The sequence below is a fragment of the Taudactylus pleione genome, unplaced genomic scaffold (assembly GCF_031769625.1).
Source record: "Taudactylus pleione unplaced genomic scaffold, aTauple2 ptg000114l, whole genome shotgun sequence".
Taxonomy (NCBI): domain Eukaryota; kingdom Metazoa; phylum Chordata; class Amphibia; order Anura; family Myobatrachidae; genus Taudactylus; species Taudactylus pleione.
Genome location: NW_028284516.1, coordinates 14,206,683 through 14,225,111, shown reverse-complemented (window position 1 = coordinate 14,225,111; position 18,429 = coordinate 14,206,683). Strand labels below are relative to the sequence as shown.

At 43.1% G+C, this 18,429-nt stretch overlaps 1 protein-coding gene across 1 annotated transcript in view; it reads left to right on the top strand.

The window, feature by feature from the left end:
* Positions 1 to 11,567, top strand: part of LOC148524965 (fatty acid-binding protein, adipocyte-like) — a 29,863-nt gene extending 18,296 nt beyond the window's left edge. The window contains exons 3-4 of the mRNA XM_088471545.1: positions 861 to 962; positions 11,386 to 11,567. Coding sequence (XP_088327671.1) covers positions 861 to 962; positions 11,386 to 11,436 — 153 coding nt within the window. The 3' untranslated portion in view covers positions 11,437 to 11,567. The remainder of the gene's footprint in view (positions 1 to 860; positions 963 to 11,385) is intronic.
* Positions 11,568 to 18,429: the final 6,862 nt, after the last annotated feature.

Here is an 18,429-nt window from a genome sequence, read left to right as displayed (position 1 = left end):
CGTGGCAGAGACAGTGTACAGAGGTCATGTGAGACTGGCGGCTCCCATTCAGTGTTTTTTCTCCTCTTTTTGGTCTTTTTAACCTTATTTGCTCCCCATGTTGCTGAGTTTGAGTCGGATGCAGCGTCAGGTATATCAAAATACAAGCCCTTCCCTGGTGTATATCCTTGTGTCTGAATGTGCATGGACTGAGACACCCATTTTATGTGTTTGGATACTATAAGCCCACTTGGGAGGTACCATCGAAACTTTCACCAGCCCCATGCCAGATGCAGATTCTCAGTCAGACTATGGCCTCCAATGTATGCGTTTAAGCATCTGGGCTTGCAACCAGTTATGCGACGCTCCCACGACACTCCCATAACACGGCCATAAGACGGTGCATGTCTGTGCATCTGAATAGCCCACATCAGAAAGGCAAGCAATCAGTAGGTATTCAAGATGGAAGGTCCTCTGAGCATATATCCCTGGACAGAATGTAGAAAGAAAGTGCTTTGCTATGGAATATTACAGTAGAAGTACAGCTACAGGTGTCCAGGCAGGGATGTAACTAGACATTTGTGGGCCTCACAGCAACATGTTGTAATGGCCAACATGTACATGATCCTTCAATGGTGCTTGTTCTAGAATAACATCAGACACAGCCTGAACACCAGAAGGAGCTTCAGTAAGTTGGAGTAGGTTAGAAATAGCCTGCAGAGCTCACCACCAACTCAGCTGCAGGCCCCATATTATCTGAATTCCTGCAACCATGGTAGTTCTGCTCTCGTGCCCAGGGTTTACTGCAGAAACTGTCTATATATGAAAATACCAGCTGTCCTTACATTCAGTTGTGTTGTTTGTTTCCTTCCATATTATAGAACATTATGACTTTGGAGAATGGAGTATTAAAGCAATCGCAGATGTTGGATGGCAAAGAGAATCTGATAACACGAGAAGTTAAAGATGGCCGCTTGGTAACTGTAAGTAGCTTGTGATGAGGAGATCATTTTACACCTGCCTCTAGGATGTTAGCAGGGGGCATCCAGTCATTATGTTGATACTGAGAATGTAGACACCAGAAAGTCGACATGGACAAAATGTCAACAGTCACAATGTTGACATTCACAATGTCAACTTGGTCATAATGTCGATATTGTGAATGTCAACAGGCAAAATAGCAGCAGTCCATTTTAGGGCTGGGGTTAGGCAGCAGTTAGCACCTCCACCTTCTTCCTCGGTTCAGTCATGTGATGCAATAACACTGTCATGTGTACTTCACCTGTCAAGAAAGTAATATAGGGTAGACGCACGCACAATCCATGAGCAAATGTATTTTTTTTAGTGTGGGGGAACATACATGGGTGCATTGAAGGGAAATTGTACTCTTAATAAACTTGCTATAAAATAGACTGGAACGCCTCCAGAACTTCATTAGTAAAAGCTCCTTCCTTTGTGCTCTGGGGACCATTGACGTAAACAGGCCTCTACTTATTTTGCAAGTTTAGGTGTTTTTTTCTTTTATTATTAAAAGTGAAATGAGCATAAATTAATCCATGATTCATAAAATAGAATTTGTAATAATGGGACTTCATTCCTATACCCCTCAGCTCAATGCATCCAGCAAATTCACTTGCCTATGGATAACAATCACTATTGGGATTTAAAGTCAGCAGGGTATCCGGTTTTATATTTCTCGTACATGGCACCGACATATTATCTTTACCGACTGTTTCCAAACTCCATGAGCTATTGATGAAATATTCATGAGGATTTTCTGTCATTTATGTATATTTGTTTAGTCAGTGTGCATTTGACTAGTCTGCCCTAGCAGTGTTTTCCATTTGAAATGAAACCTATTTGCATATGTGATGGTACATTACATTATACTATTGAGGTCAGCGGAGCTACATGGGAACAGGAGCCTGCAGACCACAGGATTACCATGCAGGATGGACACAGGGGTCTGAATGGTGTATTGTACCACTGTTGGAATTACTATCTAATGAAGTGTGGTACCCCAAGTGTTGGGGGTATCACTAAATACCACTGTAGTATTGTATTTATATAGATTGTATTTAATGTTGGTGTCACTAAATACCACTGTAGTATTGTATTTATTTCGATTGTATTTAATGTTGGTGCCCAGGCTGGCATTACCCTATTCCCTTGGGAGTTATGGTTTATCCTGTTGGGACTTGGACTACTGTTATATGCGGGGGGCACGAGGCAGGGAAGCTTCCATGAGACTTTAAGGGGAGCCCTGCACCATGCTCCGAGAATGGAGGACTGCCGTTAAATGAGTAGGGAGCTGCACGCGACTCTGGTGGGAGGAGAGCGAGCGCGTGCAAAAGAACCCGGAGGAAGCTAATATAAGGGGCTGCTGGACTAACCGTTGCTGAGTCCTGAGGGAGCCATCGTTAGGAGAGGATACCGCTTGTCGGAAGGTGATCAGCGGTTAAACGTGGGCAGCGCAGCCGAAGGTCTCAGCAGTGAACTTGGAGTGAGTTCCGCAGCGTCTCTCCACCCTCCGGAGAGCAAGTGACAGCCATCTGTCAAGGCGGAGCTCAAGGCGGAGCCGAAGGCATTCATGACAGCCCTTTCCTGCCTCTTAACTAAGTCCGGAGGCGGAGACAGAGGCTGTATTAGGCGGGCCCAGTGGAGAGAGAGACTGGAGGAGCGCTGGTGAGTGACAGCTCCCTGTGGGACTTGCTGTACTTAACAAAAAGCACTTAGCAGGAGTGAGAGACAGAGCCAGAAAAGGTACTTATATAGTACAATGATCAGGAAGGAGCTGTAGTCTTAATAAAAGCACCGTAACATCAATTGCCTTACTCAGTCAGCTTACAAACTCCATAGACTTTACGGACTGCTCTGGAGTTTCTAGTTAGTCCTCAATCTCCATCAGCCATTCTTACTTCAGTTATTTACACTGCTCCCCGCAAACTCTTATTGAACTCTGCAAATCAGTACCAGCGTAGCCATAGTGAGGTGCCGCAAATCTATACTCCTGCCAGCCCATGTTCCTCTCTGCATCCTTAACATTATAACCTGTACACAGAGGACAGAGGATTTTGAGTGTGATTAGCAACAGTGTCCACAGCCCAGAGCAAGATTATAACTATAAACTCTGTTGACAGTATAGAGCAGGAATCAATTTCTTCCCCATTAAACCAACCGGCTTAGGAAGAAAGTCAATACAGTGAAGCAGAGATAGTGACAGAATTTCACCAGTTAATTATCACAAATCATCTGCATTTCTCAGGAGATTGTAGACTTATTGGAGCAACCATTGTGCACCATCGTTATTAACTTAGCTGGCCAGCCATCTGGGAGCTGTAATATATTGAATGTTTATTTTACTGCATGTTATTACTGTTATGGTATTTGAGTAACGATATATTTATTGCATACGTTCTGATATTTGCTCAAAGTATTGAGTTAACCACTTTAATTTAGAGATAAATAACTGGGAAGGTGTCTTTGTTCCAGTATAATAAACTTTCCTTTGGACATGTGTCCTTTTCCTGTAGTGAACTAATGTAACAAGTATGTCATTTATGAAATGTATTGAGTCATACCTTCTGTACCGTGTATTGCACTAGCTCACTTGTTACTGTTTAGAGTAATAAATAAACACAGATATTCTTCAGTACTAAATGTATTGATATATTGGGAGAAGATTCATAAACCTGTGGCCCAAGGAAAACAATCGCTCCAGAACGAGACTTATCAGTTACTTTTTTAAGATATTCCCAACACACTACCATATTATTTTAGAGGACTGTTACAAAAAGTGGCGTCACGACGAACAGGATTCCAAATTTAAGACAGAGACAGCTCAAGATTAAAAGAAAATGTCACAAAGTCAGCAGTCATCGGGAGATTCAGTTCAACAGAATCCAGTCATGTCACAATTGAATCCTATAACTCTACCTTACTACTTCGGGGCCCCTTGGCTCCCGACATACACAGGAGACGATCAAGATACGGAAGGTAATTCCCTGAGGGATTTCAAAAATAAAATGAAAAGCATGTTTCACTTGTATCCATTAACAGACTGTAAGCAAGTGGAGATACTTATAGGTCAGTTGAAGGGATCTGCCCTACGAGAGGTTACCTCTTGGCCAAGGGATGAGAGACAGAATATTGATAAAATTTTACAGAGGTTGGCTGATACTTTTGATATTAGAACCACTTCAGAATTAAAAATGAAGTTATATGCAAGGAAAGAACAAGGTGGCAAAACCCTTCGTAGCTACGCTTTGAGTCTCCAAGAGGCCCTGCGGCGCATACAAGCAGAGGACGCTGCGGAAGTAAGGAATGTAGAGGAAACACTTATAACTCAATTCATAGAAAGGTCTAGGGAGGATAATATTAGAACTCAGTTATGTATGCTAAGAATGCAGCTTTTTTGGATTTCAATGAAGCCGCCATTAAAATGGTAGGATTTAAACAAAATGATGAAGTAACTTTCCCGGAGATGCTGGGTTTCCAGGAAATGACTCGTGACTTACCAGTAGGAAGCTCAGTCAAAATAAAAGAACGTGTGATCCAAGGTGCGCAAGCCTCCACTCCCGATCCCATGAACACACTAAAAGGTCAGATTGAAAAATTAACATCAGGGATGGCTGAGATGTGCCAGGAATTTCGGAGGTTCACTAAACAAACAATTGAACCTAGAGAAAGTAATTGGCGAACAGAAAGAAGAAGAACGCCGTCTGATTGGTGGACCCCTCCCCGTTCTGGAGGGCGTAGGCCTACTGACCGGTTTGATGCTCAACGGGCGTCCGATTTGTCGTAAATGCAATCTTAGCGGACACATTGAACAAAACTGCAATCAAAATGATTCTTTAAACTCCAACACCCGAGGATGGAGAACAATCCTCGGGGAGGACAAATGGAATAGAACCTACACCGGAGAAGTGGTGGCCACAATACGTGGGGCGTTGTCCAGTTGTTCAGATCTCTCTAAATGGAGTGGAGCTACCAGCTATGCTAGATACTGGATCCCAAGTCACCACACAATTCAGTTAAAAACTTACCAGAAGTATTGGGGAACCGAAAAAGTTTTCCTCCCACCACCGACGTGGTTAAAACTAATTGCCAACAATGGATTAGGAATTTCTTGCCATGGGTATTTTGAGACTGATATTCAAATTGGAAAAGCCATATTGAACAAACAGGGGTGTCTAATCACCAAAGTGGATGATGACAACGCTATTCCTGTCATAATTGGAATGAATATTCTTCAAAGATGTCCAGAAGAGCTCATATTAGCCCTCAAAACTGAACTATACCGGAAAAAAACCTTAGAGCGACAGGCACTGCAGCATACCCTTAAGGTGATTCAGGGACATCAGAGGATCGCCAACCAAAATGGAGAGGTTGGGAAAGTGCGAGTGGCCGATCATCGGCCTGTAATCCTACAGCCTAATTCAGAAACGGTAATATGGGCTAAAGCGCGTTGTGGACCACAGGGAACCAACTACGAAGGCATTGTTGAGCCCAATGAGATACAAAACCGGGATGATTTTGTAGTGGCTAGATCATTGGTTGAAGTCAAGGGTGGTCGAGTGCCATTGCGGATCTTAAACCCTTATAACCACCACATTCGACTGTTTCGTAATTACCCCATCGCAAAACTGTCACAAGTGACCTTTCAGGATGTCATCGATCCAAGTTTTGAGGCAACACAACATAGCACGGTGACGAAAGTTGATCTTCCCCCATCAGAAAATGCGTGGTGGAAGGCAATACAGATTGGTGAAGAGGAGACTCCAATTATTCAAAAAGAAGGGGCCCTTCAGGTTGTCCTCGAAAACCCTAAAGCCTTCAGTACTGATCTATCTGATTTTGGAACTGTGACTGATATTTTACATCATATCCCTACTGGCGATGCTGTGCCAGTCAAAGAAAGACACCGGCCTTTGGCACCAGCTCTCTATCAGCCTGTTAGGAAAATGTTGGAGGAAATGAAGGCGTCAGGAATTATTAAGTCCTTGGGCGGCCCCGGTGGTGCTAGTCAAGAAAAAGGATGGGCAGTTACGATTCTGCGTTGACTATCGCAAATTGAACAATGTTACTCACAAGGATTCCTACCCCCTTCCTCGAATTGAGGAGTCGTTATCAGCCTTAAAGTCAGCCAAATTCTTTTCTACTCTTGACTTGACCAGTGGATACTGGCAGGTACAGATGGCTCCAGAAGATAAAGAAAAAACTGCCTTTATAACACCAATGGGCTTGTTTGAATTTGAATGGATGCCTTTTGGACTCTGTAATGCTCCAGGAACCTTTCAGCGAGTTATGGAGCATTGCTTGGGGCATAGAAATTTTGAAATGGTCCTGCTATATTTGGATGACGTAATAATTTTTTCTAAAATCTACCAAGACCATCTGCAACACTTAAGAGAAGTCTTTGAACAACTAATCAAACATGTGCTCAAGTTGAAACCGTCCAAGTGTTATCTCCTCAAGTCAAAAGTTTCCTACCTGGGGCACATTGTGAGCGCGGAAGGAGATACGCCTAATCCGGATAAAATCCAAGTGGTAAAAGAATGGCTCATTCCACGGACTATCAAAGATGTCAGACGATTCTTAGGTTTCGTGGGGTATTATCGTCGCTTCGTTGAGATTGCAGCCCCTATCCATGAACTGTTGACGGGAATTCCGAATACTGGGCGTACTAGGAATGTCCCCGGGCTGTGGACTTCGCAGTGCCAGGAGGCCTTTGATCAATTAAAGACCATACTTACGCAAGCACCGCTGTTGACTTACCCAGATTATGGCCATCCATTCCATCTATACACAGACACTAGCAACTTGGGGTTGGGAGCAGTCCTGTCACAAGTGCAGGAAGGAAGAGAGCATGTCATTGCTTACGCAAGCCGAAGTCTAAGGTGCACTGAGAGAAATTATTCCAACTACAGCGCCTTTAAATTGGAGCTGCTGGCACTTGTCTGGGCGGTCACTGAAAAATGTAAGAACTATTTGCTAGCCACTTCCTTTATCGCATTCACTGACTGTAGCCCTTTGGCACATTTACCAACTGCTCAACTAGGCGCTCTGGAACAGCGGTGGGTCTCCAGATTGGCTAACTTCCCAATCGATATTCGATACCGAAGTGGAAAAAGTAATAAAAATGCAGATGCCCTGTCTAGAATGCCATCAAGTAAAGAAACACCAGAAACAGGTGATGATGAAGAGGCAATTGAGATGCCCACCTTTAAACGAATACCAGAGGGGATAAAACAAAATATCATTACATCAGAGGAGATCGATATGGAGTCTGCAGTAAATGAAAACAGAGACAGTCTATGGCGACAATTACAGGAGAATAGTCCCATACTCCAGCAATTCAAGAATCTGATTCAAAACCGTAGTTTCCTACCCAAGTTAGTACGACAAAAGGTCCCATCGGAATTGCTGAAACTGTGGGGACAGCGAGACAGATTGTCTATGAGGCATAACATCCTGATTCGAAAACAGTATCGATCCCAAAACTCATTTCCAAATCATTCAAAATGTTGTACCCAAAGCAGAAGTTGACTCGGTTCTGCAGGCCTACCATGATAGGTCAGGACACTTTGGTTACCAAAAAACTGAAGCAAGCATAAGGAAACGGTTCTACTGGACAAATATGCGCCAGGACATATAGAAATGGTGCAACGCATGTGTTCCATGTGTCTTAAAGAGAGGACCGCCTACGTCACAGAGAGCTCCTTTACACCCCATAATTACTTGTCATCCTCTAGAAATGGTCACCATCGTTCATGTCAAATTGGAGAGGAGTCGCATGGGTTATCAGTATGCTCTCACAATGGTGGACCATTACACCAAGTATGACGTCATTTTGCCAGTTCGGGACATTACTGCAAGAACCACTGTGGAGATATTTTGGAGAGCTTTCGTACGTCCCTACGGCTATCCGAGAAAAATCCTAACGGACCAAGGCTCAGCCTTTGAGTCTCACCTGTTTCAAGAACTATGTAACTTGTATGGGTGTGAGAAATTAAGAACCACACCCTATCACCCCCAAGGGAATGGCGTTTGTGAGCGAATGAATCAAACCATCATCAACCTACTCCGAGCCATTCCTCTACCACAACGAAATGAGTGGCCCACCTTACTAGCCGAATTGGTCTATGTCTATAGTAATACCATCCACCAAACCACGGGATACACTCCCTACTATCTATTGTTCAGACGACAGGGACAACTGCCTGCAGATGTACAACTGGGAATATCTTTGGAAGATACACAAGATGAAGACACTCAAAACGAATGGGTAGCTGAACATCAACGTAGACTAAAAACAGCCTATGAATTAGTCAATCGACAAACCCAAATGGCTAGAGAACGACAGGAAAAAACTACAACTGCCAAGCCCAAGCTGATCCTTTAGCCATTGGATGTCGAGTGTGGAAAAAAAAAAATTCACGCATTAGTAAGCTGGTTCATCAATGGGAAATGACGCTCTACGAGTAACTGAGCAGCCAAGGGATGAAGTGGCCGTGTATCGAATTCAGCGAGAAAATGACAACCACAGTCAGTTGATTCATCGAGATCAGCTTAAGTTATGTCATAGCCCAGCTGATAGCTCTCAAAGCTTCGAAAATGCACAAACTGAAATGGCCGAAGACTCTAGTATAAAAAGTCCGATCAACAGTCTGGACCTTTTAATGAGTATGTATTGGCCGGTTCATTGTAGTGTAAACTTACCTCTGACCAAACCGTGCCCTCAAATGCCAGTCTTGCCCGAGGACGAAACCCCAGACTTAATCGAACAAAGATCCTCAAATGACACTTCAGTCAATTTGGCCTCCTCCGGATTGAGGCGTTCAAGCAGAAGCACCATAGGGAAAAAGCCAATGAGATACCAGTAATGCTGTTTCAACTACGTGTTTAGAAAAAGTGTAAATTCTGCTATACCTGTACTTTGTTGATCAAATACATTGTAATTGAGTCTGGGAAATCCAGCGTGAGGACACGCATGATTTAGTAGGGAGGCATGTGGTACCCCAAGTGTTGGGGGTATCACTAAATACCACTGTAGTATTGTATTTATTTAGATTGTATTTAATGTTGGTGTCACTAAATACCACTGTAGTATTGTATTTATTTCGATTGTATTTAATGTTGGTGCCCAGGCTGGCATTACCCTATTCCCTTGGGAGTTATGGTTTATCCTGTTGGGACTTGGACTGCTGTTATATGCGGGGGGCACGAGGCAGGGTAGCTTCCATGAGACTTTAAGGGGAGCCCTGCACCATGCTCCGAGAATGGAGGACTGCCGTTAAATGAGTAGGGAGCCGCACGCGACTCTGGCGGGAGGAGAGCGAGCGCGTGCAAAAGAACCCGGAGGAAGCTAATATAAGGGGCTGCTGGACTAACCGTTGCTGAGTCCTGAGGGAGCCATCGTTAGAAGAGGATACCGCCTGTCGGAAGGTGATCAGCGGTTAAACGCAGGCAGCGCAGCTGGAGGTCTCAGCAGTGAACTTGGAGTGAGTTCCGGAGCGTCTCTCCGCCCTCCGGAGAGCAAGTGACAGCCATCCGTCAAGGCGGAGCTCAAGGCGGAGCCGGAGGCATTCATGACAGCCCTCTCCTGCCTCTTAACTAAGTCCGGAGGCGGAGACAGAGCCTGTATTAGGCGGGCCCAGTGGAAAGAGAGACTGGAGGAGCGCTGGTGAGTGACAGCTCACTGTGGGACTTACTGCACTTAGCAAAAAGCACTTAGCAGGAGTGAGAGACAGAGCCAGAAAAGGTACCTATATAGTACAATGATCAGGAAGGAGCTGTAGTCTTAATAAAAGCACCGTAACATCAATTGCCTTACTCAGTCAGCTTACAGACTCCATAGACTTTATGGACTGCTCTGGAATTTCTAGTTATTCCGTCAGCCATACTTACTTCAGTTATTTACACTGCTCCCCGCAAACTCTTATTGAACTCTGCAAATCAGTACCAGCGTAGCCATAGTGAGGTGCCACAAATCTATACTCCTGCCAGCCCATGTTCCTCTCTGTGCAACCTTAACATTATAACCTGTACACAGAGGACAGAGGATTTTGAGTGTGATTAGCAACAGTGTCCACAGCCCAGAGCAAGATTATAACTATAAACTCTGTTGACAGTATAGAGCAGGAATCAATTTCTTCCCCATTAAACCAACCGGCTTAGGAAGAAAGTCAATACAGTGAAGCAGAGATAGTGACAGAATTTCACCAGTTAATTATCACAAATCATCTGCATTTCTCAGGAGATTGTAGACTTACTGGAGCAACCATTGTGCACCATCGTTATTAACTTAGCTGGCCAGCCATCTGGGAACTGTAATATATTGAATGTTTATTTTACTGCATGTTATTACTGTTATGGTATTTGAGTAACGATATATTTATTGCATACATTCTGATATTTGCTCAAAGTATTGAGTTAACCACTTTAATTTACAGATAGACAACTGGGAAGGTGTCTTTGTTCCAGTATAATAAACTTTCCTTTGGAAATGTGTCCTTTCCTGTAGTGAACTAATGTAACAAGTATGTCATTTATGAAATGTATTGAGTCATACCTTCTGTACCGTGTATTGCACTAGCTCACTTGTTACTGTTTAGAGTAATAAATAAACACAGATATTCTTCAGTACTAAATGTATTGATATATTGGGAGAAGATTCATAAACCTGTGGCCCAAGGAAAACAATCGCTCCAGAACGAGACTTATCTGTTACTTTGTTAAGATATTCCCAACACACTACCATATTATTTTAGAGGGGTGTTTCAGAAGTAGGAATAAAACGGGTAAATGGCATTATAGGGAGAGAGTTGGTACATTTTGGCAGGAGATCCTCTTTTGGATTTTGGTTACCATGTCGACATGAGAATGTCAACATGGTGCAAATTGACAGATAACGTGTCGACATGTTCAGCATGTCAACACTGATGAAATGTCTACATGGTCACAATGTTGACAATGCATTTTTCACTTAACCTAAAACTAAGGGGAGAATTCAATTATCCCCTTACATTGTTTTAGGACAAATACACATAGGATCCGTGATAAGTTCATGGACCGATGTGTTTTCACTGCCAACTTCCCGATAACAGGGTCATTTTCGGGGATGTTTTTTCAGAGCCTGCTAAGCTCCTGAAAAAAAATCCTAGATAAGTGTTGCAGGTGGCCGCGCTTCGGGGATGATTTTATAGCCCCTGGGAGATCAATTAGCTGCGGTACATTATCATGGATAATTGGATTCCCCCCATACGACTAACCCTAAACGTTCTCACTTCCACATTTCTAATAGAAATGCCCTTTTTGCTTCATGTTTTAAAAAATTGTTCCCATTTTCTATTTTTCATTTGTTCCTAGCTTCCATATTTAACATTCCAAATGATTTACTTTCAGAACTTATCGTTCGGAAGTGTGAAATGTGTTCGGATCTTCGACAGAAAATGAAACCTTCAGTGTGCTTAACAAAATGTAAGATCATGAGCATAACACTCTCTCCACCAGGGTGTGTATCAAAAGCTCATTTGTGACCAGTACGGGCGGCCATCTGTGCTATGCTATGTATACAAAGTAAAGCTTTTGTTCTCCAACATTATTGTTGTGGCTTTTTTTTTTCTTCTAAAAATATTATTACTCATGTAATGTCTGTCTAGCCTATGCACTAGTGTGGGCTATGACTATAAAGGGGTTAGCTTGAGAAACTTGGGGGGGGAAGTGGCTTGGCAGAAGGTGTGTCAGTAAATGTGTGATTTAGCACCTGAAATACAACATCGATGTTCAATTCAGATTGATTTTTAATCGATTGAAATCGATTAAAATCAACCTTTAGTAAATTTACCCCCCTGGTGTACTTCTCTGAGTAGCATGTATGTCAATATAATGGAGATTATGAGAAGCTTAGGAGAAAGAGTGCTGTTTGAATGAGACAAAGTTCAAGCTTCAGGATAACTGTGATCTTGTTTGGTGGCTGAATTGAGGTGTGTGCTAAAGCTGCATACACACTAGACTATGTGTGTATGCCGCGATATCGTCACAATATCCTCAGATTGGCCTGCATGTACAGCTGACTGGGGATATCGTAAATGACCCGTGGTAGCGCGCATCGTAGGACGTTTACCACATACACACTGGCCGATATTGTGAATGATTGAACGATAATGATAATGTTCAATCGTTCAAAATATCAGCAAGTGTGTACGTGGCTTTAGTAGAGCCCATAATCAGAGAGCAGTTAGGGGACACACGTGAGTACATGAAGATACTTTATGTTCCATTTAACAATGATGCTAAATACCGGCGGCAGATTTTATTTAGTATCAGAGTGACACTTATGAATATGAAGGTCGGTCTGATTTCAGACATATCTCTTGCACAAAGGAAAGGGCTGGTGCTGGGTAGGGCTGGTGCAAATCCATGTTGCTAATGATGATAGCTAATTTCACAAGTACAGTAGATGAATAGAGATGGTGTGGCCCTTCTGGCTTTTTAAGCCATAGCACATAAGGCACAATTGTTTTTATTTTTGTTACCTTTGGGTTGTTCAGTACATGTAACAAAAAGCAGCCCACTTAGAAAAACAAAGCTGTGCAGCCCTAATAATAACAGAAGGGCTGATGTGTGTAACATTCTGCCTACATTTACACACCTCTTCCTTCCTCCCATCATTGGGAGTGGTGTCAGATGTGTGCAGTTCTCTCTCTGAGCATTGCAGGGCATTGGGCAATATCGCCAGCGATACGCTAGACAAACTAGCCTAGTACTCACTCTGCACCAGGGCAGGGTTGTCATCAGGAACAGCAAGTTCTTCATTATAGGAGAGAACTTTCCAGTTTAAAATGGTTCGTTTTACACCCACTGCCATTTGTGGATTGTTTTTTTCTTGCTGAAATTTGCATTATATTAAAGTGGTTAAAACTAGCACCCAGATTAAAACTCTGAATGCACCTAAGAATAGCATATGTGTAAGAGAAAACATTGCCATAATGAAAAACTGACCTTACAATCGCACAAAATAGTTTCTAAAATACAGTAATTTCTAGCATCTCTAGAAAGCAGGGCATACTAGAAAAAACTGTATGGGGGCTTATGTAATAGGTTATGAGCTGCAGCCGCTGAGGGAACTCCTGCGAGTCTTCCTGTATTTTTAAAGCGGCAATCATTTTAAAGACAAAACCAAGCTGGATTTGCCTTTAAAATGATTGCTGCTTTAAAAATATGGGAAGACTTGCAGGAGTTCCCTCAGCGACTGCAGTACGCAACCTATTACATAAGCCCCATGGTCTTATGCCACCAGGCTCTATTACACATTGTTCCATAACAGGAAACAGACCTGAATTTATACCTGGCCATTGGGATAGTGCCTACAGCCAAATGATTTCATGCCACATCCCAGAGTGTTTCATCCCACATATTTGATATATCCTATCCACTTGTTAACCCGTCTTATTTGTACCTCTCATGATGATAGACATGTGTCTGATCTCTTGCTCCCATAGATTTCTCATATAGGGCTTTATTCATTATGTTAAATATCGGGGTCCGAACGGACCCCAATAATTAACATACTGACTTGACACTAGCTCTGGAATAATTCATTATTGCTCCGGCGTGGAGACAGCTGATCCGAAAATCACTGCTTCACTGACACTACTGCGCCTACGTAACCTACAGGTCACACATGCGCACAAAATCCCCGGCGTCCAGCCGAAGGAGCCGGACAGGGGCGGAAGGATTTGAAAGGATAGCCCCAAAACTTAATTTCTACAGTTACAGGTGAAAATGTTCATTTGTAGAAATTAAGTGATGATGAATAGACCCCATTGACATTAAACGGTGAGTAGTAATTTATCGGGTGAAGGATAATGACATCAATTACACTGTGACTTCCTGAAGACTCTGGCTCAAATTCCATGGTCACGTTCTTTCTGTGGCCTTGGGTAATTTATAGGGGTTATAGAATGTATAGGCTCTATAGTGATTTCAGATGAATATAGATGGTCCCTCTTATGGGCATGTTATGGGAGTGTCGCTGAAGTGGCTGCATACACAGACTCTTAATCACTCATATACTGTAGGAGGCCATATTTAGAGGGAGAATCTACACCTACAGTAGCATAGGTCTGGTGCAAGTGTCAATGATGCAGCCGATGGTGGTGTCTCCAAGCATGACTGCAGATGCTCGAAGTGGGTCTCTTAGTTCCTGCACATTCATACGCACGGATGTGCACAAGGGAAGGGCTTGTAGCGGTATTGGCATAGAGCCGCAGACATGTGACCAGCAAAAGAAGCAGACACGGGCATCGCTGCGTCCTACTCAGTATCAGGCCTGTAATGTATTTGCCAGTGTGTACACGTTGTGCTGTGTATACATGATGCTGGCTGCACAGCAGACATTAGGACCACTTGACCATAAGGAAGTCACCCACATATAGCTTCAGTGACTGTGAGTGAGAGGTTGGCACACGTGTACAGAGCACCTACTGTACAACACATAGCAGAGACAAACCGGGCTGCAAAAGACGTAAAACAGATGTCCTTGTGCTTGCCATAGTTATATCGGATGTTTGTATACTGTGCATTGTTTTGGATTTCCCATGCATATTATGATACACAATGGAATAGTCCATCTTCATCATGTGAAGGGCTCATTTCCTCTAGATAATTATGTTTTCCTCTTGTGCGGTGAGTAGAGGATAGGTTTCCTGTACTTCGCCATGTTATAAATAAAGCCAAGTATTAGATTATCCTCACTTCATCATATCACTGCACAGAATAAGTGTAGGCACTACAGGGCTGAGCACATAGGACCTCATTCAGAGTCGGTCGTTGCGGCCGCACGGTCGTAAGGTAAAAGGGGCCGGATATGCAAATGAAGCGCTCGCAAGTTGCGTCGTTAAGATGGGATTGATAGCTGGACGAGCGAGGGGAGGATGTGGCCGTAAGACTAAAAATACGCCCCCTTCTCGTTCCCATTACACGTCATCTCCGGGCATATAAGGACTAATCGAGACCATCGGGAACCATCGGAGCTGGTCGTAGAGCTTAAGGTTGACCATACCCTCTCTTAAGCACTACGATCAAGTCAGTGTAAAAACCTCCCATGTCACATGTGCCATGACACTACTTAGTTAATTATGCACTCCCATAAAACGCCGTTTGCATAGTCAGGCACGCCTGCGTTCGGATCTCCACTCCCCCGTTCACAAGCACCTTCCCCTGTTACCACCCACAAACGCCTCATCCTGTCACTCAAACTAACGACCTGGCCAAGTTGAAGGAGAGAGCAATTTCTGATCGTAATAGCTAGTTTGCGCAAGCGCATTGCGAATTTTACGCATGCGCAGTTTAGCGAACATCGATGGCGTACGTCCGTGCGGCCACAATGACCGACTCTGAATGAGGTCCATAGAACAGAGGGCCTGATTCAGAGCCGCACGCTCATTAAGAGCGCTCGCTCTGAATCACAGCGTTTTTTTGTTGTTGTTCCGGCCTCCTAGCTGCTCGCTAAGCTGCAGGTGACCACCCACAGCTTTTGCGAGCGGCCAGGTGATGGTCGCGACCATCGAGCTTGCGATGAGACCCTTGTGGTAGGGTCTCGTCCATCGCAAAGCCCCAGTGATGTCACTAGTGATGTCAGTAGGGCCATCCACAAATGGAAGGCGTTTCCTCGGGAACGCCTCCATTTGTCCAGCCACCCCCCTGCCAGCTTCCAAAACAGGGTGAGCTGTCAATCACAATCGACAGGCGCCCCATTTTGGTGCGAGACCCGTAGCAACGGAGCGCCCGTCGCTGGCCGGGTCTCGCGCATGTGCACGCCGGAGGCGGAATATGCTCAGGGGGCAAACATTGACCCGCTTGCGAGCACATAGCGCTTGCGAGCGGGTCTGAATCAGCCCTTAGCTCTTTTTATAAAAATTGGCATTAATGATTGTACAAATCCAAAATAACATCAATATTGAAAGCACCTTTTCTGCCGCATTCTCTATGGTCCAATGGTCTGTCCTTTGAAGTGTATGTTTTTTTGGGTCTATTTGATAGATTTTTACTCTCAAATGCTTTGCTACAGTCCAATATATCAGTGTTGTACATTGCGGAGAAGGACGATACTGTGAGAGTGGCACAGGCTATGCCCACCTGGAAGGTAATGTAAATAGCCAGAGCCCATATCTACCAATATAACGTAAGGGAAGGGGAACACACGGGAATGATGACGCACAGGCAAATAAACAGATTAAATAGTAATACCTAGTATTAACCACTGTTCCTGAGAATAATGAGGGGAAAATTTCAAAAGTATATGTTGGCAGTGGTGGTGCTCACTAGAGTTAGATACAGATTGTCAAAAAGAAAAATAGAAAGAACTCTGTTTGGTGAGCACTCTTTTTTTAGATGAATAATCAAATAATTAAATCTTAACTTTTAATAAATATCTTTAAAATAAGAAGAATAATTCATATATAAACAGACACAACATCAAGTAGAGATCCACAAATACTATAATATGCAAAATATGACAAAAATTAATAAATTATAGCACATATAACAATAAACAGGAAAGTGTCACTATGATGACATCAATGTTTATTAATCCATCTAATTTGGGGCGAAATATTAAGAACCTTAAGTGTATAATTGTCTGGCATCAAAATTGATAAGACATGCAGTATAAATACTTAAAGTGTACTTGAAATCATATATTCAAACATATCAAGTGTTGAATCGGAACCCCCATTTTTTAAAAAACTCCAAAAAGAATCTAATCAATTCAACACAATAGTAACATATATAGAAAATATCCGAGTTTGTCCTTCTAACATATCATTTTGTGAGGGCATAAAGAACGTGAAGTATCAGAAAAGTCTGGGTATAGTGCTACTATTCCTCATTCTGCTGCTCCCCACCTATGCAAATTGCTATTTGTGAGGAGTGAGAGATTACCGGATAATAGTTTACCCTTGGAAACAACAGAATAACAGGGACGTTACTCAGGTTTCATTTCTACTTTTGGGTGTCATACTGATGCATTGGACACTCAATGAGAGAACTACTGACTAGAGATTGTCCTCAGTTAATAGAGATAAAGAAAAGCAACACATTAAGAATAAATGACATATGATTAGAATATATGAAGGTTTGATAAGTGTGTTTATAAACTCCTGTTGTCACGTTTGCAAATTACATTATTCATACATTTAAGCATTAAACCATGTTACATAGTATTTAGCAACTTATGATAAATCATTTAATAACAGAAATTTTTTTTTTTATATCATGAAAGTACCGCTGTGTACAAAGTGTTCAGTATCCATACATGCACAGATATTATACTGATAGGGTCTATATTATCCAAACCCAACACCACACAGGCAAGGTTAAAAATACTCAGCCAAAAGATGGTATGAAATCAAAGATTCACTTGCTGTGTTTGGGTTCGACACTTATGCATATATGAAAAATCCCTTGTTGCAGATTTGGGAATGTGTTAACAATAATATAGATACATATACTGCATATCAAACTCCCCACAGTGCATAAGTCAAATGCCTGATTATAACATAATTAAGGGGTAGATTACAAGCAATGCTTAACATGACTGTCACAATATGCAAATGACGGTACTAAGTTACCAGTAACATGGCTACCATAGCAAACAACAAATATAAAGATGAACGTGATTCCTTAGAAAAATGAATAGACTATATACTGATCATCAAGGAATAATACCCTGCTACTGTCCAAATGGTATAGCCTCTATGAGAGTGATTACTCGGATATAGTTATCGGGATTGGAACAGACTTGAGACGTACGCATCCATCATAGTATGGGCGAAAATAGTCCAAAAATGTAAATAGATATAGACCACAATCAATAGGATCCCGATCTGGGTACAAACTTGTGGTAAAGATGCTGCGCCGTGCAGCAACAGACATCCATCCGTCCCGTCCTTCCCCGTCCCGTACGTCCTCGACGCGCGTTTCGCCGCTAGAGCTTGATCACGAGGGTCTACCAAGACAGGTGAGGAGCCAGGAACAATGAATTCAGGCCCAAGTAACATAAATCTACAGGACGCCACCTTATGCACTTGTGTTTGTGTAAATCAGCTATAGTTTCAAGAGAGGAGGGGGCCCATGTGCAGTTTCCGTCCCGGGCCCCCTCCACTCAGCACTGAGTGCACTGCCGCACTGATAGACTCGGGGCCATTTTTCCCTGTGATTTCCAAGCTGCGCATGCCCTAAATGCCGGCAAAATGGCCGCTGCGGGCATTTTACAGGCGTTTTGTACAGAGCTGACACTGGCACCAAAGTGAGACTCCGGAGAGGTAAGTATAATATGGGTGCAGGGTGTGCGATGCTGGCAACCCCTGGACCCGGGGACCCGTGTGCACTGCACACCCTGCACCCATTCTAAATACGCCCCTGGTGTAAATGATGCCGGTTTTA